The sequence below is a fragment of the Parasteatoda tepidariorum genome, chromosome 11 (genome assembly GCF_982258835.1).
Source record: "Parasteatoda tepidariorum strain Cologne lab strain chromosome 11, Ptep-v5.0, whole genome shotgun sequence".
NCBI lineage: Eukaryota > Metazoa > Arthropoda > Arachnida > Araneae > Theridiidae > Parasteatoda > Parasteatoda tepidariorum.
In genome coordinates, this window is record NC_141765.1 from 85,498,271 (window position 1) to 85,525,430 (window position 27,160).

General features: G+C 27.7%; 1 protein-coding gene across 1 annotated transcript in view; it reads right to left on the reverse strand.

Annotated features, from left to right (window-relative positions):
* Positions 1–22,582, reverse strand: part of LOC107440087 (uncharacterized) — a 77,743-nt gene extending 55,161 nt beyond the window's left edge. The window contains exon 1 of the mRNA XM_071187323.2: positions 22,411–22,582. Within this exon, the coding sequence (XP_071043424.1) occupies positions 22,411–22,456 (46 nt within the window). The 5' untranslated portion in view covers positions 22,457–22,582. The remainder of the gene's footprint in view (positions 1–22,410) is intronic.
* Positions 22,583–27,160: the final 4,578 nt, after the last annotated feature.

Below are 27,160 nucleotides of genomic sequence, written 5' to 3' on the forward strand. Positions count from 1 at the left end.
GCTTTTTTATTATAATATTGAAACCAATTTTTAAAATTTTTTAAAAAGCTTACAAAAACATAGATATCGCAATCCGATTTCTGTTGTCCGATAGAACCTTAAAACCTTCTCAAAAAAACACCACAAACTTCGAATTTGATGAATATCAGAGTATTATCTGTTGAGCCAAAAAATCTGGTAAGGTTTTCTTCGTAAGTGACGGATTAAGTCCATTCATTAGATTTTGTTTATTAGATTCTTTTTACTTATTTTCTATTACAAAATTCATTCTTCATGAGTTTTAACTAAGTTTAACTAAGTTTAACTAAGTTTTTCTTGGCTAACTGAGTGATTAACTGAACTTGGTTAAATGTACTGCATAATTTAATAAAAATTTTCTCTTTTAATGCATTGAATGGCCTTCTCTCTCTCTCTCTCTCTCTCTCTCTATATATATATATATATATATATATATATATATATATATATCACAAACACAGACACATATATATATATATATATATATATATATATATATATATATATATATATATATATATATATATATATATATATATATATATATATATATATATATATATATATATATATATATATATATATATATATATATATATATATATATATCACAAACACAGTTGAAAAGTTGTAAGTTTAAAACGTTAATATTACACGGGGATAAAATTCTGGTGAAGTTACCTTGCTGTATGGTAATGATATTTCTCGAACAAAACTGATTCTGATTAATTCTGATTAATAAAACAAAAAAATATGGTATTTAAACCATTCATTTGATAATTTTTCGGTTCATGTGACACCGGTTAACTGGAAATGTTAATTTTCAAAATTACAATTCTTAATGCCACAAATTTAGTAAAAAATACAAAACGGAAAAGTAAATTTAACCAAATAAATGGTTTTTATGCCATGCTCATAATAAACTTGTTAAATTTTATAGCATATTATAAAACCACGTTTTATTGTTTATTTTAACAAAATCTTACTTTTACTATGGTAAGAATGACCGAGCTTTTTGGCGTTCTCATAGAGCCAGAAACATCATATTCTGGTAGCTTTTACTGTATTCGGGTAGTTTCAAGCACATTTATCTTCTCAGTGTTTGTATTTTATGAAAATATTTCACTTCAAGTTGTATTCTTGGCATATTCAAATTTTTTTGAGGAAAAAAGAACATGATCTCAAAAGAAATGAAGTAAAAATAGTTTCAGACTGTTCAGTTTTTGATAGTTTAAATACTTCTTTGCGTCATTGATTATTTTGTTTGCAAATGTCTCCTTGTTTAATTTATAGTTACGCAATTTAAATATCTAAGCTTGCATTGGAAAGCGTTTTAAAGCAAATCGTACTGAATAAAAAAGCATTCCTCAACAGCAGTCGCAGGTGTATAAGAAATCGTTGTTAGGTGCGGGCAAATACTCAAATTAAATCACAGGGAAGAAATTTAGAAGCGAAAGAATAAAAAAAAGCATTTTCTATAAATTCAATTTCAAACTTACGAAATTTTTAAAAAAAAGTTCGCAAGCGAGAGATAACTTAAGTTGTAAACTAAGTGCAACTATGTTATAAAAGTCAAGTTTTAAGCATTTGCTGTTATAAATGCATAGTTTTTAAAAATTAATTTGTAATTCTTTAAAAATTTAAATAGTAAAAAAAGTTTTCTTTTAAAAAGAATTAAAAAGCCAAAGAATTAAGAGCTACAATGGGGAATTTTTTTTTATTAATTCTGATTAAAAAAAAACAACAACTCAAAATTCAAGTTAAGAAAACATAAATGTATGTTATTTAAATCATTCATTTGGTAAATTTTACACTTATATGGTGATGGCTTATCAGAAATTTCGGTTTTCGAAATTGTAGTTCATATTACCACACATCTGGTAAAAAATACAAAACTAAAAAGTAATTTTAACCGAATAAATGCTTTTTATACTATGCTCTAAGGTATCATGATAAAATTACCAACTTTTCTCACATTTTCCAAGTGTTATCACGCATTATAAAACCATATTTTAGGGTAAATTTTACCAAAATCATTACCAAAGAGCTTTGGTAAAAATACCGAGCTTCTTAATGCTCACATAGAGCCAGAAACACGGTAAATTTTACCATATTCCCGTAGTCTTGTCCATACTTTTTTTCTCAGTGTGCATTTCAGCGCACAACTATGTATTTTCGCATGTTTGAAAATTCATTTTGAATGAAGCTACAAAATTCTTTACTCTTTTTCGATGAATTTATTCATCACTCTGTTTATTCACGCATATTCACTGGAATGACGGGGAAACGTGATTATTGAATTACATTAAAAACCTAGTTTGTTCATATAAAGTTTAGAAGTCTTTCAAAAATTGTTGAAAAATTGTAAGGCACTAAACTTTAAATAAAAACATAAAGGATGAGCTTTACGGACTATGTAAATGAGTTCTATAGCTGTACACAGTTCTTTTCAATTGAAAAGGAATTTGGCATGCTGAATACGTATTTAGAATATGACATAAAAACCATTTTTTGGGTGAAATTTAGCTTTCAATTTCATATTTATATCTCAATGTGTAGTAATCAGAACTATAATTTTGAAAACCAGAAATTCCTATAAATCGTTACAATAACAAAGGAAAAGCTACAAAATCAATGGTTTAAATGCCACATATTTCGGTTTTATCTACCAGAATTATGGTTCCACTTCTTTTACCAGAAATGTCGACGAAAAAACGAAATGGGTTATAATAAGAACCATAAATGTGAAAATCAGAATTTCTGGTAAAGCGCTTAACGGAAAAATTTCCGGATGAATGGTTTAAATATCTTATATTTTACTTTTATTAACCAGATTTTTTTTATTTTACCAGAAATGTCATTACCACGCTGCACGATAATTTTATCAGAATTTGTTTCCTCTTGTCATATATTTATTGAAAGTCCCATAATAATTTAAAACCTTGGCAATGAATAGTTTTCATAGCAGTTTTCCGTGAGAAAACCAGAGACACTTAAAATGATTTTGTTTTGACATATAATCATCAAAACAAAAATGTTGAAACAATTGCTGATAAGTTGTCTAAACCGAATAATTACTTAGCGATAGATAAAGTAACATCTTTTCGCCTGGTAAGGTGTTACTAGACGGTCATTTCCCACGAAGAGTTTACAGTTGAGAGAAAGTTGCATTGCTGTATTCATATGACAGTTACAGTTAAGAAAAAAATAAAACGCAATGATTCCGTTATCAGCGTTTTGGTTCACCACCATTTTCTCAGTTGTTAACTTTTGGCCTCAGCACTTCTTAGAGGTTCGTGAGAGACTCAAACTTTCGAAAGTAAACTATGCCACGAGTAACTGAATTTAATACGCAAAGATAGGATCTTCATACATTACGTTTATAATTACATCAAATTGCTTAAGTTAATAAATAACACTTGTTTGATTATTGCATTTGAAAATTCTGCTAAAATTACTATACTTGTGGCGTTTCTGGTAAAAAAAGAACAATAATTTTGGTTAATAAAATCAAAATATACGCTTTTTAAACTATTCATTTAGTAATTTTTCAGTTCATATGGTAACGGCTTACCGGAAATAATGATTTTCAAAATCATATATCTTATTACCAAAAATTTAGTAAAATGCAAAACTGTAAAGTAAATTCAACTTCTTATATTCAACGAAATTAATATATTTTACCATATTTACCAAGATTTATCTAATGTTATAAAACCATATTTTTTGTTAATTTTACCAAAATAGTTACCAAACTCTACGGTAAAAATTACTGAGCATTTTGGTGCTCCCTTAGAGTCAGAAACAAGGTAATTTTTGCCATATTCTGATAATTTTGTTCCTACCTTTTTTCTCAGTGAGATATATATTAAGCGACAAGGTAAAATAATCAATCGCTCTCCGTAATTTTCTTGCGTGCGCATTGCGTAAAGATAAAAGACAAGTAGAGATAAAGATAAATTTTTAAGTAACTAATAACTCCAAAATACATGTGATTATTTCTTGTTTTTTTGGAAGCATTTTTTAATTAATTTATAATCATTTTTAAACATCCGTTCTTTCATTTTTAACAACACATTAAAAAATCGAAGTGTGGGTCAAACCTTTCTGAAAGGAGGATGGTTTGACCCGTAGTAGTATAAAATAATAAAAATACTTGTAATTCATTATTTTACCCCCTGATATTACATTGTTCTTAAGAATTAACTGAACAGCGGCCAATTCAGTATTCTCTGTAAAAAAAAAGTTAAAAAAAATATAAATAAAAAAAAGTGAAAGAGTTTAGTGCAAAAATATTTGGGAAGTTTCATGTGTTATTATATCCATTATTTACTAAATTATGAAAAAAACTATCAAAAATGAGCGAAGCTTTCTTGTTTCCTTAAATAATGTCTATTTTACACATTGACAAATATTCTTTTAATATTCAATATTATTTTCTGATTTTCATAAAATGTTTAATTTGGGACTTATACTGTATTATAAAATTTTAATTAAAGTCAAACAATTAATACTTTGCTTATTAACAAGTTGAAAATGTTAATGAATCAATAAAGATACTATTTGCAATATTTATCGGGATAGAAAGTTGAAAATTGAGGAATCATAAAATAATCGTCTTTGAACGAAACATCAACACTTCCATAGGTAATTATATAAAAATATACACAAACATACTAGTTACGATAAATGGGAAGTCATACTTCTGGGACAAACAAGTTCGGCTGAAATATTTTTTTTTCCGTTTCAATGCAATATGGAAATAATATAAGTGAGACTTAGGAAGTCCAATCGTAGAAGACTTACAAAGTCAGGATTGTCTAAACGCTATGCTTTTGAATGCGCAATATAATATAGGTCATTGTATAGAAGAATTTTTGAATAAAAATAACAAGAAACACTAACATTTACTTGTATTGTCACTTTTTTCTATGCAATCATTGGAAAAGCAACAAAAATTACTTTTCTATTATTTTTTTTTCAAATGAGAATTCAATTCAAAGTAATTTGCAGACTTCCATTTTTTAAAACTTACCACCCATTTGAAATTAAGAAGTTGAAAAGCATGAGTTGCGTCAAAGTTGCCTGATTTGGTTTCGTTTGTTCATATATAGAGTATGCTTTCTGGCCAACAGCTTATTACATGCTGCAGAGACCACCCCTTTTATAGCTCCTAAGAAGCAGTTAGTGCTAATATGAGAATGAAATTCTTGTTTTTTTTAAAATTAATTAATTTTTTTTTAACTTGCAACGAGAAATGAATATAGTTTCTCCAAAATGCAAATCATATTATCTTACGCGACATTTTTTTAATAAAATGCGCATGTTTACATTATTAATATTTTTTTTTATTTATTTATTCATTTATTTATATTTTTTGAAAGCTGTAAATTGCTACGTAAGGCAATGACTACTATTGATTAAAATATCAAATTAAAAAAGTAAAATAAAACAGCTTTTAATTTTTTCTCCTTTAAAGTTTTTTTCCAGCTTCTGCCACTTTATGCTACTCATAGATTCTTATATATTGTCCAAAACTTTGAAACTTCCAACTGGAAGCGCCCATTTTTGTTGTTGCTGGTAGAAGCGTAATCCTTACAGTAAAAAAAAAACTTGAAATGGAACTAAAACGATATTTTTAACCCATGAAGTTACGACGCTAGGCCTTTGCTTAGCGTCGCCGTTCTTCGTGATTGAGAAAAGAATGGGATAAAAACCTTTAAAAATAGAGAAGAAATGACAAAGAAAGCATTTTACGTTTTATAAAATTTCGACATGTCCGCTCTCACATGTCTGACTTGTGCATAATTTTCCCTATGTTTTCAGAAGTTTTTATCACCTTCTCTTCTTGTTAGTCGCTATAAAGAATGGTGACGCTTAAGCGTCGCAATTTCTTGTGTTATAATTATCGCTCCAGCTCTCTTTTAAGTTTTTTACTGAAAGGATTGTGCTTCGAACGAAAAATGTGGGTGTTGCCATTTGAAAATTTTGAAATCTTGTTACTGTAACTATAACTGTGAGAGCTGTACAAGAGTTTATAACATCATTCTTGAGCGTATTCACACAACTGTCATATCTCGGCAAATTTAATTTATAATCACCTTGTATACACTTTTTCGGGGGGAAAAATGCAATTTTGCTGTAGTAACTTATTTCTTAAATCTTATTCCTCACTTATGAGTTTTTCTGAATTTTTATGCCAGCATTAAACTATACCCTTTAGTAACTAGCACCTAGTTCTTTATTTAGCTATGAATTTTATATTTAAGAGAACTATTGATAGTAAAAAGGATTTTATATGGTTTCTCAAAGTTTCCCTAAGTGAAAAGTCTTTTTATATTTTCTAAAAAAAATATATTTGATTTGATTTCTTAGCGGAAGGTAAAAAAAGAATTAATTCGTAAGAATAGAAATGGTGAATGGACGGAAAAGTCGAGATAGAAAGAAAATATTTTTGTGATTTTAGTCAGTAAGATTGACAGAAATTTAATGAATAGCCAGATATTTCAGGCATGAATCTAATATTTTATTTACAACCATCTAAGTGATTTAAGAGGTTCTTTTTATAGATTTCAAAGAAAGTACTGTCAAGATAAAGAGACTACTGCGAATTCTTTTAAGTATGGTTTCAATAATAAATGTAATCTTTTTTTTATTTTTCCAGATTTAAATTCATAATAGTGTCGAGTTAAAAAGAGTTTTCTGTTTATGATACATAATTGTTTATCCTAAGAGGCCTTGCCACTTTAGTTTTTTGGTAAAATTTTTGGTTTTTGTTTTCTTGATATTTTATATGGTTAAACTTTTTATGATATGCAATCAATATACAATGCACAATGATACTCGAAATGTACAATGAATTCAATATACAGTGATATTCGAAAGCATATAAAAAAAGATGCAATCTATCTTCGAGGCAAGATTTTTATTTAACTTGTTTTTTCATACTTTTTTCATTGTTCTGTATTTATTTGGATCAAAATAAGTGAAAATTATTACATATAGCATTTTAATAATTCATTTTTATTAAATACAGAATGAAACACCGGTATCTTTTCATGCTAATGATAAAATCGATAAAATCTGCCATACGAGACCCACTTCCAAACAATAATTTCTTTAAAATTTGCACTTGTTTGCAGTTATTTGGATAGAAGAGGAACAGTCATTCATTATTGAAATTTCCTTTATTGATAAAATAAATTATTGATAAATTTCGAAATATGAATAAAAGAAAAATTTTTTCATGCTACTTTTTTTAATTTTATAGTTTAGTACAAATATGATTCCGATAATAAAACAGAACTTTTTTATTAAATATTAGACTGTTTTTTATATTTAAAAAATAAAAAGTAAAAATTTTTTTGCTCGTAATTGAAGAGAAAAAAAGATACATTTAAATAGGATACCGGTGTCTTATCTGCGACAAAGGGTTAAATGAATCGCTTTATTAGATTAGAGGAATTAGCATTTGATGTTTTTAAGAGTTCTATGTAATCTAAAACTACGCATTTTCCAGCTCTCAAATTTTTCAAAATTCAATTTTATTACAGTTCAAACTGTTGAAAACCAATTAAGATTATGCTAAAAAATTCTTTTAACGGTAATTTCACAAAAATAAAGATAATAAAAAAAATAATAAAGACAGACTGTATACAGTTTAAAAAGTTCCGAAAAAATGCTAATAGAAAAATGCCTAGCTCCACACGGGTGACTCTGAATAAGCCTACCCCGACCAACACTCCAACTTCGACTGTAACGCTCACGTTTTAAAGCTTAAGTTTTCAAAAACTGCCCCATATATTCAGGAACGCTTCGGGAATTTTTTACTGGGTACTATGTATTTTATAGATAATAAAATACGGATTGGAAATACGGAAAAGTAATCCTTTAATCCGTTACAATAAACCAGAGTTTTTCGAATGGAAAATTTACTGCATTAATTAAAAACAGAAAGTTTTTAAGAATTGAACATTAAATATTTATTTTTTTAAAAAGTGTTAAGCATTTCTTAGAAATTGTGCGTATCAAGTTATGAATAACAAAACCAATATTATTATGTTAACAAAATTATTCTGAAAAATTGGAAAATATCATTTTTCTGAAGGTTCCTTTCTTCTTAAGGATAATATATATATATATATATATATATATATATATATATATATATATATATATATATATATATATATATATATATATATATATATATATATATATACACTACTGAATACATATATATATATAAAAACTGAATCAAACACTGAGAAAAAAAAGTATGGTCAAAACTATCAGAATATGATAAAATTTAACGTGCTTCTGGCTCTATGGAGGTCCATAAAGCTAGGTAATTTTTACCGAAGAACTTTAGTAATGGTTTTGGCTAAATTAACCATAAAATATCATTTTATAATGAGTGATAAAATTTTTTAAATGTAGAACAATTTGGTAATTTTATTATTCCTTGCAGCATGGAATGAAAACTATTCGGTTAAATTTACTTTTCAGTTTTGTGCTTTTTTACTAAATGTGTGGTAATAAGAACTATGATTTTGAAAACCAGAATTTCGTGTTAACAGTTATAATTTGAAAGGAAAAATAACCAAATGAACGAGCTGAAGTACCGTATATTTTTGTTTTATTAACCAGAATTATGTTTTTCCTCCGACAATAATGTCTTCACCATACAGTATGATATTTTAAAAAAAAAATTTCCCCGAAGGTATTCTTAATTTCTCCTTACAGCAGCAGGGGACAGGTTTGTGTTTTGTATTATTTTTTAAAGTAACTTAGCTAACTAATAACATAACTAAATAAAGAAACAATAATTTAACTTGTTTGAAGTATTAAATAAGACAGAACTCGAGTTGTAATACAGATTTGTTGCAAGTAGATTATTTCTGTTGAAGGTGGGTGGAAGAGCTGAAATAATCCGGAACTGGAAACGTTCTTTAGACGGAAATCGCTTAAAGCTGAAATTTCTACTAAATGTCTCTTGAGATTTCAGCTTATGTTGGTTTCAAATTGCCGTGTAAAACAATTTCAGCTGTTTATCACTGGATTGAGAAAAAAGTTAGCAGCTTTCCAGAAAAAAAAAACAAAATTATTAAAGTAAATCAATTGTTACAAAATTAAATTTTATACAAAAGTTTCGAAATTATTTTTTTTATGCATTTTGTTGTAAAATATTAAAGTGTTAATGCAATTCATGTAAAAGAGAATAAATGGAATAACTGATCTTTATAATCCCTTTTTATTCAACTATAGTTGAATAGTTCTATAGAAATGAAAATGTAATTATATTATACTTTTTTAACTTTTCTTACTCAGAAATTCATTTAAAATTTTAAATTCAACTAAAGCAGTCGAGTAATTCATTTCATTATAAAATACATAGATTTAAATGATGCAAATTTAAATAAAATTGTAGTTTATAATTGTCATTTTAATTTGCATCGATAAAAAATATGAAAAATTTTTTATACTTTACAGTTCAACTTTTTTAATAATTTTCACCTTTTTTTAATGATTGAAAACTAAGTAATAAAAATTATAAATATTTATAAAAACATAATATTTAGCACGAATCATTTATGAATAAACGGTTTATAATTGTCAGCAAGATTTTTTGATATATTATTCCATTTTAATATATACTTGCATCACCGAGAACGAAAGCATTTCTTCGTGATTCCGATAGTTTTAAAAATAGTTTTTGCACCATTACAGGGAGTTAAAAAATTTTTGGTGCAAGCACGAAAAATATGAATGTTTCGGAAAGAAAGCGTAAAACTAGTAAAAGCGAAAAATAATAGGGCGAAAAATAATAGGACTGGTTTGGAAAAAGCTGTGAAATGATTGGTCTGTTATGCTTGTTAAATCATTTTTATTTTAATTTAACGAGCTAATAGTAGAAAATGAATGAAAAACAAAAATAACCCAAACTTTGTGCTAAATGTTTCTGGACTCATGGGCTGTATTAAACATGTTGTTCTTTAACGATTATATTGTTTGAAAAAGTTTAGCACATAATAAAAGTTGCGCGGAACATAGTTGAGAATAAAACTAACCGAAAAAAGCATAAGTGTTAATTGACTTTTTTTGGCATATGGGTGATAAACTAATTTATCTTTAAAATAAAAGCGGTGATTTAGATAACGAAAATCTGATAATTAGATCAAAAGTAATACAATATATAGACCGCCGTTTTTTTCACGCTTCACAAGTCATCGGTGTTTATCGCTGCAAATGAATAGTGTTTTGTTTTCATCAGATCAATCATTATAGTATATTATGATAAAAATATTTATAAATAAATGTGCTTGATAAATTACGAAGCTATAAATTCAATGATTGATGATGACACAGAAAAAGTCAAAAAAATAATATTTTTTGTTCTACAACCTTCCATAATTTTTATTTTTCTACCGAATCTTAATTACAATTCCTATCTAAGTGCTTTTGTTTCTTGATGATGCCTTTACAAAATACAATATTTGTCATATTATGTGCCGTGTAGAATTTATTTTAAAAGTAAATTTTTCTTACTTCGATTAGAATCATCAGAAAAATTAATTTTCTTTCTATTTCGAATTATCAAAATTTATAGTTTTAGATAGAAATAAAATTAGTAGAGATTTTCAAAGGAAACACGTAATTGCATTTTTTTTTACTCAATTCACACGCGAGCATAGATATGTGGGCCGGATTAGCCTGGTTGGTAGGGCATTGCACCCGTGTCCAAGAGATCGTGAGTTTGATGCCCGCCTGCCGAAAGACTCCCCGTGTAGTAAATGGTGACTGGTGCACATTAAATCTGTCAGGTAACAAAGTCCTCCATGTTTTTATAACAAATCATACCTCATGGTTCTGGAATTGGAGATTGATCGTTCACTGGTTCAGGTCAAAATTACGATCTGTGGATGTATGAATGGATCCACCCTATAAACGGGCTGTGACGCGTGTGTGGCTGAAGTCGTATTCTTGACCGTATGGTGCCATATAGTGCCACTTTAAAACAAGAAACGCTCTCTCTGCCTAAAATTCGCTTGGTTTCACCAAGCAGGCTTGCTGGTAATGGCAAGTGACATTGGAAACCAACAACAACAACATAGATCTGTGCAGAATCGTAGTTTTTCTGACAAAAATATCCAAAAATTTGAAATAAAAAAAACTATCCGATGGCTATCTGATACAGAACGAAGAACGAAAGGCACACTTTGAAACAATACACCTTGATATAGTGAAGGGGTTGCAGTGTAAAATTATGTAACCCTGTTTAGCTACTTACACCGTATGCTTTCATTTTTCTCTAAATAACTTCAATTATTTCCTTTAATAGAAATCAGTTGTTGTTGTAGTTCATTCACGTCACACTAGAGCTGCACAATAGACTATGGGCGACTGTCTGGGAATCATCCCTGAGGATCATCACAATTTTGATCCTCTGCAAAAGGATGGCACCCCCGCTTCGGTAGCCCGACTACCTGCAAGCGAAGTCGAGCACTTTACGGTAGAACAGTTTAACGAGGACCAATACCGCACACCTTCGGTTCCTACGCAGACTGATCCAAGTGGTCACCCATCCGCACACTGACCGCAGCCAGTGATGATTAACTTCGGTTATCTGCTGGGAACCGTGTCTTAACAAACAGTCCACTGCGGGACTAATAGAAGTCAGAATCTTTGGGGTAGATGATTTTTTTTTCATCTTTTAAGATTAGAAGCATATGATAGAAACAAAGTTGAATTTATGGTTGTTACCAATATAAAAACAATTTGATCAAACAAAAAAAATTTTTAAAAATATTTCATTAAACAAATAAAAGGTTTATAGGAAAAAGAAAAGAAACCTAATACTATGAAAAAATTAAAGCAAACCCGGATCTGTTTAATAGTGAAATTAAAAACTAACTTATTTGGAATCTAAGATCCAGGTGAAGGGAATGAAAAAAAAAGGTAGGATTGTACTCTTTCAAATTTTAATAATTTTTAACACATAAACGACGAAAAAACTCTCCAATTTTTTGTTCAGTAAGATCAACTTCTTGCGCCTTTTTTTTAATCAAAATTAAAGGGATTTCTGTGAGAGCGTCGATAAAAAAAAATTAAATTTTGAATTTAGCTCTACTTAAACCTAAAGCAGTTCCCAACTACATTAGGTTTAACGATAGAAAATACATCCAAATCTTTGTTATCTGTTTTAGAAAATACACCTTAGAGAGTTTTAAGAAGATAATAAAAAATATTAAACAAAGGAATTTTTTTAAAATTTAAAATGGGAGAAAGTACGGGGAGAATACATGGGTGGCTAATTAGAGTTGCCGAACTTAGCACAATATGTCTCCAAGTGTGCAACTCCCTCTTTCGACTTCCTTAAAAACTTGAGCTACTTGAAAAGTTGAATGAATATTATTATTGAAAATTTTGTTAAAATTTTTTACATATAGGTAACTTCTGAAAAAGTAACTGTCGACTAAGATATTCTCATTTTTCAAACTTAATTTGCAGTAAGGCGCAAGTACACTGTAAAAAAAAAAATAAATAAATTAAAAAAAAAAATCCCGTAACGTAAATGTATGGTGCATGTAATTTTCAAAAACGTTTCTGAATATTTCGTAAACTTTTGAAACTGAATCAGTGTCAATGCGATTCAGTTTCGTACTCTTGAAAATAAAAAAAGTGTTTCTCAAGTGATCGGTAACATGTTATTAAATAAGGTTCTTCGAGATTTTCGAAAGCATTTAGGTCGAATTAAAATTAGTTTCGGAAATTTTTGACGGTGTATTTGGGACTTGTGGGTACAGTGCTAAAATTTTGGTTAACGGATGAGAAATATGAAAATAAAAGGGTAATAGGGAAATAAAATGAATCATCTCACGAAAAATTCTGTCTGCTTGAATGGTTTTTATTTCTTAAACAATCACGGAATAATGCATTTAAAATAAGAAAACTATACGAAAAAGTATGGTTAGAATTACCAGAAAAAAAGAATGTTTTTTTAGCCATATTTTTATATTTACCTTTCAAAAAAATAGTATTACTATTATTATCAAAATATGGTAAAATTTACCGTTTCTGACTCCATGGGAAATTCTTTACCGAATTTTTTATTCTCGGTAATTTTTCTCGAAAATTTTTACCGAATCGTTTCAGTAATGATTTTAGTAAAATTAAAAATATAATATGGTTTTATAATATTTATAAAATTTGCTAAATTTGGTAAAATTTGGTAGTTTATCGTGATACCTAACAGAATGGTAGAAAAATCAGTTATTCGGCTAAATTTACTTTTCAGTTTTGAATTTTTTAATTAATGTGTTTTAATAAGAACTATAAATTTGAAAAGCAGAATTTCCGGTAAACCGTTAGCATGGAATCGAAAAAGTAAAGTAATAAATGGTTTAAGTACCGTATATTTTGGTTTTTATTAAGAGAATTATGATTTATTTACAAGAAATGTCATTGCCATATAGCCCGGAATTTTTGTCTCCATGCAGAATAAGTTTGTTGAAAAATAGAATAATGAAAATACACATCTTTGTTAGATTGAACTGGTATCCAGTCACATAATTTAACTCGTTAATTTAACTCCTATAATTTAATTCATGTCCAACTTCGTGTAAGCAAAATCTAATTCTAATTATTAAGGTTTATTGTTCCTTCTTATGTTAAAAAATATCCACTATTTCTTAAACTGTTTAAGTTGTTTGAAATATTCCTGCACGGAACTTTTATTAAAGTCAAATATACTCATAAATATTTACAGTTTCCTTATAAAATATATTGACATTTTATCTTGCAATTTAAACCTCTGCGAGAGTGTTATTTAAATTCATTCAACTAAGTGAAATGATTTAATCAGTCAAAAATTATTTCGTCCATAGAATTATTCAGGAAAATTTTTAAACCCAAACAAAAACAATTTTTTACATAAAATGTTTTGACGTTTTCAACGGCTCATTTCATTCGACTGCCTCGGTCTCACAGCTCTCGAAATGTTTTCAAGAAAAAAATGTTTGTTTTTCCTTCTAAAGACACACATAGTTTTTTCTTAAATCTCCTATAATTGTTCTTCATGTGTTCAAGTAAGTTTTTGAATATGCTTTCTAATATGTTTACTATTATAAAATTTTATATCATGTATGTTTACTATTATATTATTTAATATGTTTTATTATTCTTAAAGTCATATAAAATTGAATTTTTCTTAACGTAAATGTCTTTTTTTTTTAAGAAAAGGCATTATCTTTTTTATGTAGATTTTACTGCTAAACTACAGTAATCAGAAACATATCAATACAGATTATCTAGCTAATGTGAAAGATAACACCTAGCTAATGTGAAAGATAATGTGATTTATAAATTTAATGAATCACCTATATTGATTAAGGTGATTCATTAAATTTATAAAATATTGTTCTATTTCTCAAATTAGTAGAAAAACAGCTCATTAAAATCTGGACACTCGTTAAAGGGAAAATAGGACCTTTCTTGGGACAACAGCAACATTTCAGCACGATTAAATTAATATAATGTTATTTATTTATTTTTTCGCTGCCTAAAGAGTTTGATACTTCAAACAAACAATCATAGTTGATAGAACCAATCATCAATCACCACAAGAACCAAAAACTATAATACAAATAATAAAAAGGCTTAAAATATAACAATTAAGGATATTAATATAACGTCATTTATTTGTTTTTCAAAAGTAAATAAATAAATAAATAAAGTCCTTAAATACAAGCAAACAATCAACAAATTATTCGATAAAGTGCGAGACACAAAATGCTGAATTTTAATTATACGGAAACCATTAATGTGCCGTTTACCTAGGTAAATTGTGAAAATGCTAGAATCTATCATTCATCACCTTAAAAACTATAATACATAGAATAAAACGGTTTAAAATAAGACAATTATAGATATTAATATAAAGTCATTAATTTGTTTTCAATATCAAAAAAATCAAGTCCATAAATACAAGCAAGCAATCAACAAATTATTCGTTAAAGTAGGAGACGCAAAATCTTGAATTTTAGCGATACGGAAACCATTAATATGTCCTTTACCTAGGTAAATTGCGATAAATGCTTGATTCTTCACTTTTACAGATAACCCTAGTTAACCCCTAGATTAGCTAAATAATGTGAATATTTACGGTTCCGAGATTTAGTGGTAACATAGATACGTTAATAACTAATTGAAAAAATCCAGGTTATTGCAAAAATTACAGATTTCATGTGCACGGCCAGTTACTAAATTTCTCAGCATTTTCGCTGATATTGTATAAGTTTATTATTATTCACCTATATATCTTAGCTAAACAGAAAATATTAAAATACTTACTTAAACAACTTTGTTTTTAGATATTTTTACAAAGAATATAACAATTTTCTGCCCTGAGAAAAAAGTATGGTCAAAACGACCTGAGCATGTAAAATTTACCATGTTTCTGGCTCTTATGGGAATTCCAAAAAGCTCAGTAATTTTTATCAAAGTAGAGCTTTGAATATAATTTTAGTAAAATTGACAATACAACGTGGTTTTATAATCTGTGATAAAATTCGGTAAATGTGGTAAATTTTATCATGATTTCTTACAGAATTGCATGAAAACCATTTATTTTGTTAGATTGACATTTCAGTTTTGTATTTTTTATTGATGTGTGGAAATAAGAAGCATAATTTTGAACACCAGAATTTTCCAGCAAACAGTTATCATGTGAACGGAAAAATTACCAAAGCAATGGTTTAAATACCGTATATTTTGGTTTTATTAACCAATTTTTTTTACTAGGGATGTTATTGTTATATTGCACAGGTAATTTTACCAGACGTTTTTCGCCATGTTAAATACCTTATTTTTTTTAACAATTTTAAAAACAATTGGTTGACAAAGGCTTCTTTTACAGTTTTGATATTAAAAAAATCATCATAAATGCTAGCACATCTATTTATAACAGGTGTCTACGTACTATTTTACTTCTTTACATGAAGCAAAACATCGGAAGTAGGCTAAAAACATTTGGTTTCTGAAAAAGGAACGACAATAAAACTTAAACTGTATACTTATATAGCCTAAGCATATTTAGAGGCAAATTAAAAATAAAATAAAATGGCTTATTATGAATTATAACCGAAAATAATTCATGAAAATTAAATTCTATGGATTATTGAAAAAACAAGAAACAAACCATGACAAAACTGTGAATCATCATCAAAGGAAGCTTTTAATTGTTTTTGAAAACTCAGTATGATGATTTAGATATCCTCATTCAATGGTTTATATTACGCCTAAGACAAGGATGAGATCTTTTAAACCAGCAACAACTCCAAAAAGAATTTAACTTATTTTATAACCAGCATTGAACTCAATTCTGAGCTGATCAATGTTCAATCCACTCTAGAATATAATTAAACTCTAGTCACTGGGCAAAACTGGGGAGGACTTTTTGATGGAACTATCCCTTTAGACGGAAAGGAGAACCTTCCTCGGTAAGCCCAATGGGAAAGGGATTCTAACGCACGATCCACTGAGGATATTTCACGTCGTGCCGTGATCGGTGAGATTCGGGAGGAATATCCAGTCATTGCTGAGATTCGAACTTGGGTCACCTCGCTCTATCTTCTGATACACCGCTATTCACTCCTGGAAACTTAGAAAATGGCAAACTGTAAAAGGCCCTAAATGATTAGTTGAAGCATTTTATTTGCCGCTAAGAATTTAGATTCACCTTCTGAACGATGGATGCAATAACCATATTTACTTTTTGTAATTAACACCTTTTAATTAATAATTGTTACTGTTAAAAATGAATTTGATTATAAGTTTAAAACAATTTTCTTACGTTTAGTTTATCAACAATATTTTAATATTATCAATCAGTTTAATACCTATAATATGTTGGTTTTCTGATACAGCATTGCAATTTTGTATGTTTTTTAAAATACTGCATTGATTGGGAAACACTTTGAAATTAAAATTTAATACATAATAAACCCCACATCTAGCTATTAAAGATGCGTTCAAATATAAATTCAATAATTATAAAGAATATACATAGTTAAAAAATTGTAAAAATATAATAATTATGAATAATTTCAGAGCTATGTTAAAATATGAAAAAAGTTAAATTAACAGTATGGGGCTAAATTTTCAAACGCTTTTCTAACTGAGCTTTTCGGTGAAATTGGGTTGCGCTAATGGTTTTCTAAAACCTAGTGAACTGCGCTTCTAACAGAAGGATTGGTAAACAGCTCTAAAAACAACCCTTGTGACCATCCCTCCTCCTTCAATAACATTAAAGTAAAACATTTTCTGATAAGATCACGGTCTCACCAACAATGTTCAGCTGAAGTAAAACTGTAGTTTAGTGTGGTGATAAATTAGTCAATTAGTGTTCTCCATTTTTTCGCCAATTATGCAATTTTTTACTTATTATAATATTTTTACGTTAGTAATTTTAAAATAAAACTTATATTTAAACTATAAAAAAAGTTTTTAAAAAATCAGATATTTAAAATTCAATTCGACTGATTTTGCTCAAATTTTGTATTTTACCATGTGAAATTATAATATTTAAAGTGATTCAAAAATTTGTATACCTTACAATTTGACAATTTTCCAAACATTATTAAATAAAATAACAAAATATTTACTAACAATTATTTTTTTGCATGGAATCATCATTGGATAAATGAATTTAATAATTGTGTGCAAAAATGTTTCAATTCACTTAAAAAGTTCTAGAGATATAGCGAAATACGCAAAAAGTAAAATTAACATTGAAGGGTCAAACTTTGGACTGCTCTCCTGACCAAACTATTGGGACCATATTTCCCAGATTGCGAGTACCCCCTATATTTTGGGGAACAGAAATCTAAATTCCTCGGAAAAAAGATATGTTGATTCAGAGAAAGTGCTTTTTTTGTCCTAGTTCGTAGCTTTAAATATCGTCTGCGCTTATTAATTGGCATATTTGGAGTCCCCTTCTCGAGTCATTAAGACTGAGTCCTAAAACGTGAAGATCCAATCATTAGATCAAAAAATATCCAGGGGGGTGGTCCGTTTTTTATTTCTTTGGCACACTGCACAACACCCTGAATAACATTTGATCAAATGATTGAATAAGACTCCGTTTCAATGACTCAAGGTCCTACTTTTAAATAATAATTAAAAATATGAAAGTTTGGAAAATGATATTCACTTTTTGCGCATTTCGTCATATTAAATTTTCATAGTTCAACAACTAATCGACCGATTTCTTTGAAATTTTGGATTTTGTCATTTAACAATGCGCATATTAAGATTTTGAAAAAGTTTATGAACCTTAGAATTCAAATTTGTTAGTTTATAATTAAACCAAATAACAAAAAGAAATAAAAAATATTTTAAATATTAAAAATTGAAAAAACAAATTATTTTTAATTCTTTTTACGAGGAATTATTTTGAATGATTCAGAGTTCATGATTCATAATCGTATGCAGCATTTTTTTGATTCACTTCATTTGCTCTGGAGAGATGGCAAAAAACGCAAAACGCAATAAGGGAATTTTAAGGTGAAAATAACATAATTAATAAATTAATAAAGTGAATTCTAAATTTTTGACAGTTCTCCTAACCAAAATTTGAAGCCAAATTTTCCTGATTGCGGCTATTCCCATATTTTAAGAGTCAAGAATTCAAATCTAACTTAAAAATGCATGCTTACTCTAAAAAATATGTTTTTGTGTCTGATTTCGTAACTAAAAATATCGCTTGCTCTAATCAAGTAGCATAATTAAAGTAAGGCTCACGAACCATTAAAATTGCTTCCTACTTTGTAAAAATCTGATCATTAAATCAAAAATTATTTTGGGAACTTAGTTCTTCTTTTTGTGCTCTTTACTAAAACAGCCTGCTCTATAGACAAAAGTCCCGTAGTGGACTGATCGTTAAGACACGGTTAGCAGTAGATCACCGAAGTGAAGCATCACTGCCTGCGGTAAGCACGCGGGTGGGTGACCACTTTGATTAGTCTGCGTAGGGACCAAGGGTGTGTTGTATTTGTCCTCGTTAAACTGTTCTACCGTAAAGTGTTCGACTTCGCGTGCAAGTCGTCGGGCTACCGAAGCGGGGGTGCCACCCCCTCTGCAAAGGATCAAAATTGTGATGGCATGTCTTTGGATCATCCTCATGGATGTTTTCCAGGCCGTCGCCAATATCCCATTGTGCAGCTCTAGTGCGACATAAATGAATTACAACTACAACAACTATAGACAAAAATCTGAAGACTATTACCGGGCCAATTTGCAATCTCCAATATATGCCTATGGATTTCATCTATTAACACTGCTCGTTAATTGAGCAATTTTAGTAATATACTTAAATACATTTAAACTTATACCTATTTTGAACAAATCCAGATACTGATACAAATCCTCCGAAAAATTTAGTAAAAACTAATACTATATATTAATTACTAATTTTTTTACTATAGATCTATATGGGTACATTTGAACAAAAGTTTCCCTATGTTTCGAAATAGATTAACGTAAAGAAGAACTGACTTGTAATATTTGAAAGCAAATAATACTCGTACAATGCTTAATATGTTTTATATTTTATCATAATTGAACTTAACATTTACGTGTATTGCAAATTAGTTGAACTTTTTCAATATCTACATTGGATTTTAAATAACACCGGAAAAAGAAAAGGTTTCAATCTGGATTCGTTATTCTTGCCTTAAAATAGTTTCAAAATATGACGATATCTGCTGGTGAATGACAGTAGGGCACTTATTTTGAAAGTTTTAGTCACAAAGTTTTTATCAAGAAAATATGCTTTTTAAAATCAGAATCATTATAGTAAGGAAAAACCGTACTTAAAACTTCTTAGTTGTGCAAAAATCATTCAAAATTAAATAATACATTCGGTAATAGACTTATTTCAACTGATTGTTAGCAATTTAAAATTAAATTTATATTTTTCAGTTGTGTACCTTTTACTAAATGTATAGTAATAAGAACTGTAATTTTGAAAAACCAGAATTTCCAGTAAACCGTTACCATATGAACGGAAAATTTACCAAATGAATGGTTTAAATATCGTATATTTGTTTTATTAACTTAAAGTATTGTTTTTTTTTAAAGTGAGGGAAATACCATTACTATACACTACTGTAATTTTGCTAGAATTTTTTCTCCGTGAACTATTTTTTATTTATTTATTTATTTTGTAAAATAGATCTAAATTTAAATTTGTTTTGCATTGCTCGCAAGTTTGAAATAGTGAGTTCTCGAAATTTTAGATAATATTGAATGAAAAAATGAAATTTTGATAAAAATGAGAATAACTTGTCATTTATAATAACTTGACAATAACTATTGCAATGACAATAACTTGCCATTGCAATGACTTGCTTGAGTAACAATAACTTGTTGAGCAAAGACCGTGCTTGTTGAATCATAAGTTATAGTAATTTTCAAAAAAAGTTAAAAAAATTATGTTAGATAAATAGTAAAGTTGCAATAATAAGGAATTAACTTAACTATTAATTACCTAAACTTAATTCACGTTAATTTGAAACATAGTTTAATTTCAAAATAAATTAAAATTAATATGAAGTGATAAGTATTTAATATTATAAAATACGTGAAATTATTTGCTTACTTAATTTTCTTCAAATTATTTTATTTAAAAATTATTTGAAACAATAAAATAAATTTAATAAATTATTAATTTGTAATTGATATGTTAATGACCTAAACTATAATAATAATACCTAATACTCTTAATTTTAAAGTTTAAAGGGTAAAAGTTCTGATTTCGCTTTCCGATTATTCTAGTTTCACTATTAGAAAACTTATAAGTTAAAGAAATATAATTTTTAAATTTTATCTTCTTTTTTTGAATTTTCAAACTTTTTAAATCTTTTAAAAGGTATTTTATGTCGAGCAGTTGAAAATATTCAAGGCACCCTGTTGTGCTGTAGAAAAATCAACATAAATTACAAAAAATTCGCATTTGAGATATTTATAAATGTAGCATCTTTGTAGGATAAGCTGATATTGTAAAAAAAAACTTTTTTTGTTTCAAAAATTTATTTGTACTTTTTATCAGTTTTCTGAAAATCTATTTTTGTGTTATTAGGATTAGCAATGAAATGAAAATTATCGCCAAGCCAAGTCACTTTTTTCGAAATTTATCACGGAGCAATTACTTTGATATTTTAGTTGTTCGGTAGCATCATTTTCATACAGATTATTTTGAACAAATATTTATATATATTTATATATATTTATAACATTGCTTATTGAACTTCATTACATAAATACTTTAATTAATACGTTATATTATAATATTAAAAGTGAAAAGTACCTACTATTACTCAGTGCTGTTACTAAATGGATTCTTTTTAACTACTTGAATCTGATTTTGCATATGAAAATTTTATAATTATGAATTTTTTTAAATGTATTTACAAAAAAAAGCTGGTCGTCGATATACGTAGTCTCATTGTTTCATATATCATTGTTTATTGAACTTCGTTATATAAATACTTAATGTCCACGACTTATTTTTAAAATATGTCCACAATAAAAGTTTTAGCGCGAGAAACTTTTACCTATATTAAAAGTGAAAAGTATCTACTATTACTCAGCGCTGTTACTAAAAGGATTTTTAATAACTACTTGATTCTGATTTGCAAGTGGAAATGTTATTATAATGAAATTTTTTTAAATGTATTTACAAAAAAAAGAAAAAAAAACTTTAGTCAATATTCGTAGTCTCATGAAATTTATGTAACAATTTGCAACGCACTAATCCCATTTTTCCGTATTATTTTATGATCGCTAATCACATTCCATTTTCATTTGGTTAGAATTTTTAGTTTATAAATTAATCTGTTTTTCTAGAAATCGCATATTTTGTTTATTGTAATGAGATTGTAAATAAATGAAATGGAAACCTCGGGATATATGTGAGCATCGTGTGTGTTCCGTTAGCCAGAAAGAAATGCGATGTTTAAAAAGTGATACTTAAAACATTAAAATCATGAACTGTCAGGATCCTGAAAGTCAAAAACTCTTTATAATTAACTTACAATCAATAAGCATTATTTTTTTTAAATTATGAGATTAGTTTTAGAAAGTGTCGAAAATGTTTTTCTTTGAGAAACTGAAAGTTTGCATTTCTTAAGAAAGAAAAAAAGAACTAACTAGAACAGAAAACATAACAGAAACAAAAAGAAAAATTCATCTATACACGCCACAACGTTTACATGAGTTACCTACAAAAAAATATGCATTTAATTAAAAATATAAGCTTTTTTGAATAAATTTAAAGAAAAATCGTATAAAAAGTTTTTTGAAAACCATAATTTTGAAATTAAAGAAACTTACAGCAAGACGCAAGGATAATACAGGTAAGAAGTGTGAAGGTGTTCATCCTAAAGTGGAATGACAAAGATGATAAGGATGAAATATAAGAGTGAATATTCAACTAGGGGGTCCTGTGGAGCGGCTGTATGAGCGAAGCGGAGCAACAGGTAGTTGCAGGCAGAGAGAAATGCTATGACTACGACTCAGGACTGCAAATAAGAGAAAATCAACTGTTGCGCCACGCGGTAATAACAGCAACTATTTTATCTGAATAAACACCAGAATATGAGGATGCTCATTTTTTCATCTTGAGCCTCCTTGTTTTTTCTTTTTTAATTCCGAAACTTTATGCCACTCATTTACTTCTGATTCATTTAAGTTTAAAATGACGAATGTAAGATCGCGCACTGATATTTGAAGCAGCTATGACACATGCTAAAATGATAACGATGAATCCAGACACATATATCCTTCATAATGGCATTAAGACAAAGCATCAGCTGTGAAAATGATAACGAGAAGTTTTCAACATACTCCAAAATCCTGATAGTAAAAAAAATGCTCAATGTTTTTCGATGACCTCATAAGAAAAAGAAGGAAAAAAAACCCCATAATTATGTTAAAATGGAATAAAATTTTAATTAATATATAAATTTTTTCAGGAAAAAAATATTTAAAACGTCAAGAATTTTAATAAAAATGCAATTAAAGTAAAAAGAAAAGTTAAAGAGTAAATTATCGCGTTAAAAATACTTTTAAAGTTTAAAACTTAAAATTTGAGTCTCAGGGAAAACCAATCACACTGTAAAAGATTCCGGATCAAATTACTGAAAAAAGTGACTGTACTTTTGACGAGAACCTTAAAATCACTGGGAAGAATAATTACATTAAAATCCCTGAATCACTCTAATTAAATAAATATTACTATAAAAATTAAGGTGTAATATTTTACGGTAAAAAAGGGATTTTATGGCAAAATGGATTTTTTGGATGATGCACTCAAAGTAATATGATCAATTATACCGTAATATGATCCTGAATTTTTTACTGCGCACTAATAAAATTTTTACACGCAAAACTTTTTATTACAAAATTTTGACCTTCATCAGGTGCGAAATTTAAATATCAAATTCCAATATTACAGTGGGGAGTATTATAACTTAGAAAATGTTTATAATTTTTCAATGAATATAAAAATTATATTTTCCCTAAAAATAACAATTTTCATACCATATTAAAACAACAATTTTCATACTTTGTTACATATTTGGTATGTTAAACTTTTCATGCTAGGTAGTAATTTTACTTAAAATAATTGACAAATATGGATGTATCCCAGATATAATAAATATGTATTTTATAATAAAAAGTTAGAAATTAAGCTTTATTTATTTTGTTGTTACCATTGAAATTTTCGTTTAAAAAAGCACAGACTTTTGAAAAACTACTTTAAATGAATTCCTGAAATTCATAAATCAGTAACAGTTCTGAAATGCACTCAATATACAGAAACGAGTTTCCTAAAATGAATGTTAAATTATTAAAACCGAGGAAATGCTCTTTTTTTCTTCTTAAACATTACGCGAACAACGAGGTGTCATTTTTAATACGAAAAGCAAGAGTTAATTAAAAATTAATTATGACAGTAGATAAAATTTTTGGTCATCCGCTATTTTATATTAAAAATTAATGGATAGTCACTACGTCTTTCTACAAAACTCAAAATAAATATTGGTCAATTGTGATATACATTCTGAATCTTTATTACTAAAATCGGTGTACTAAACAATATAAATATGTAATGTTTCATTTAGAATCTTACCAATAAGTTTAGTGGTTGGAAAAACCAAATTTTTTGTAGTTAACTACAAATGCAACTACTTTTCAACGAACTACATAACAGCTACAATTATTTTGTTATAAAAAAGTGTGATTGCAAACCATTTTTGAAATGTAGTTACTATTTCTTTTAGGACACTAATTTTGCTAGAAGATACAACTTACAGTAAGAAAAAAATATGGCCAAAAATACTAGAATATGGAAAAAATTACCGTGTTTCTGGCCCTATGGGGCCACCAGGAAGTTCAGTAATTTTTATCGAAGTGGTTTTCAAATTATTTTGAAAAAAGAAATAACAATAAAATTTTGTATTTTTTAAATAATATTTTAGAGCAGGCCATAAAACTATTTGATTAAATTTACATTACAATTTTGTATTTTTTACTATGTGTATGATAATAAGAACTATAATTTTGAAAATCAGAATTTCCTGAAAACCGGTACCACATGAAGGAAAAAATTACCAAAATGAATGGTTTAAATATATTTTGGTTTTATTAAAAAAAATGTATTTTTTTTAAATTTTATTAAAAAAAACTAGAATGGCATTACCAAACATAACGGTAAATTCTTCAAACTTTTTAATTTCGTGTATTCTCATGTCCAGGATTAATAAAAGAGTTGAAAATGGTTTAGAATAATAAACTGACTAATTTATTTTTTGCGCAATTGTTCTTTTAACCTTCAATATTTTGTACCTCTCAATAGTTCCACCAAAAAGATTTAAAAATTAGTTGCGTTTGAATCTGTTTCTTTACTGAACAAATGGTTATCGTAGTTGCAAGAAACCGCTACAAGCTAATAATTTTTTGTATAGCACTATTCACTTAACTAATACATTTTTATATCAAAATTACGCTTTGCATTTCAAACTACGAAAATAAGTTGTGACTACTATAGTATTGTAAAACTACTAGTAGGGCATTAGTTCTGACTACTGATTATATCAATTTCTATAAGCAGCAGTGTTTCTGATGTTATTAACAAAAGTTGTATTATTATCTTTTATTATTTAATTAATAAAAGTTTTAGCAAAAACTATAATTTGAGAGTACTTTCTAAATACTACTGATATTCACGTAATACGCCATTTATTAAATATTTTTTTAAATATTTGTAGCATTGATGAATAATAATATGACATTCATTAATATGATGTAAGAATTTGTGAGCTTTACAATTAAAAACTTCTTCGACTGTTACTAAATAAAATAAAAGTAATAAAATAATAAATATTAAAAATTATTTTAACGAGGATTTACACTGGGGTACAATTTTTTTTCTTAATTTAATAGATTTAATCTTTTTGAAACAGATTTAATTTTTTTTAATAGAATTAATTTTGTTTTATAGATTTGAGATACTTTTGTATCTCTGATTACAAATCCGCAATCGGTTTCTCTCCTCAAGCTCTAGTTTTTTTAATGATATTTTCAGTCTATTTTTTGTCGGAATGTGCTAGTTAAAAACGTTATATGGTTGTTACAAGGGGTCGCATAAATGTTGCGAAAAGATTCCAGGGGAGTTAAGGCACATTATTCTTATTAAAATTGCAGGAAAACCAACTCCCGGAAAAGTCATCATACCCCGCTAGGGACACTTTCTATTGTCAAATGTTTCTTTGTGTTTCTTTCTGAACAGTTCGTAATAGGAAAGCAGCAGCCCCTAGTCGCGTATGACGACATTTTCGGGCATAGGTTTCTGTGCAATTTTAATCCTGATGATGTGCACTTACCAACCTATACAACTTTTACGTGACCCCATGATATATAGAACTTTTTTAATCTTGTACATTTCAACAAAAAAACAGATTACAGACTTCAGACGTCAAAAATCTGCAGCTTTATCATTGAAACTAATTCAAGATTTGAAATCTCTACTCCCGAATTAGGCAATATCAAATGCTTGCTTAAATGCAACAAATAATTTGCTCCCCAGCTAAATTGATGAAATAAAATTAGATACTAATTTAAATTTTAAATAATTTTATTATGAAAACATCAAAAAACAACGTTCAAGGAAAAAGAAAACGTTTTCCTTTCGAGTGAAAAATTTTAAACTTTATTTTGGTCGCTCCCCTTTGTTTAATTTTTTAAAAATTTTTTACTGATTACTTATTTTTTATGAAAGCAAAAACGATGGTCTCTGAAGAATATTAATTTCAAAACAGCAAATATTATAAATGCAATTTCAGAAGTGTGCGATGTAATATTTACTGATTTTTAATTCCTGAAAAATGTGAAAAAAAGAGAAAAAAATAGAAAAAGAAGAAGGAAATGATGGAAGTGACAAAGACAGTAAAATGTAACACACACCCACACGGATCATTTAATTTCCATTGTGTTTACATAAAAATGCATTTTCTCAAACTCGTCCCGTCGATTCCTTAAATGTGTTTTTATTTTATTTCCATCTTTTTTATGAGATTATAGATAACTTAATTCTCTAAAATAAAGCGCAAAAGATTTATTTTTGTCTCTCATCATTCATCTTTTTTCAATTTTTTTTAAAGATTCAAAAGTTCATTTTCCCCAGTTATTCATAAAAGCGGGGGTTTTTGAAGCTCATACAAAATTCAAAATTAGAAATACGAAAAATTCCAACTCAACAATATACAGAATTTGATTATTTATAGTCAGAATTCAGATGAATAGTTTCTGATGCATTGCAATAACGAGGTTAGAAAATATTTTTTTCTCTAAAACACGATTCAAGTTGAGAAATTTATATATGCTGCACATAACTAATCTATATATTTAACATATTCTTTAAAACTTTAATTTCACATAATCATTTTAACTTGTTTTTCTAAACATAATAAACTTTTAAAACATTCTAAACTAAAGTATTTGCTACGAACCAAAAATATTCCTGATTTTGTGATATATTTATGTCACATAACAATTATACGAAAATGTTACGTTATGAAGT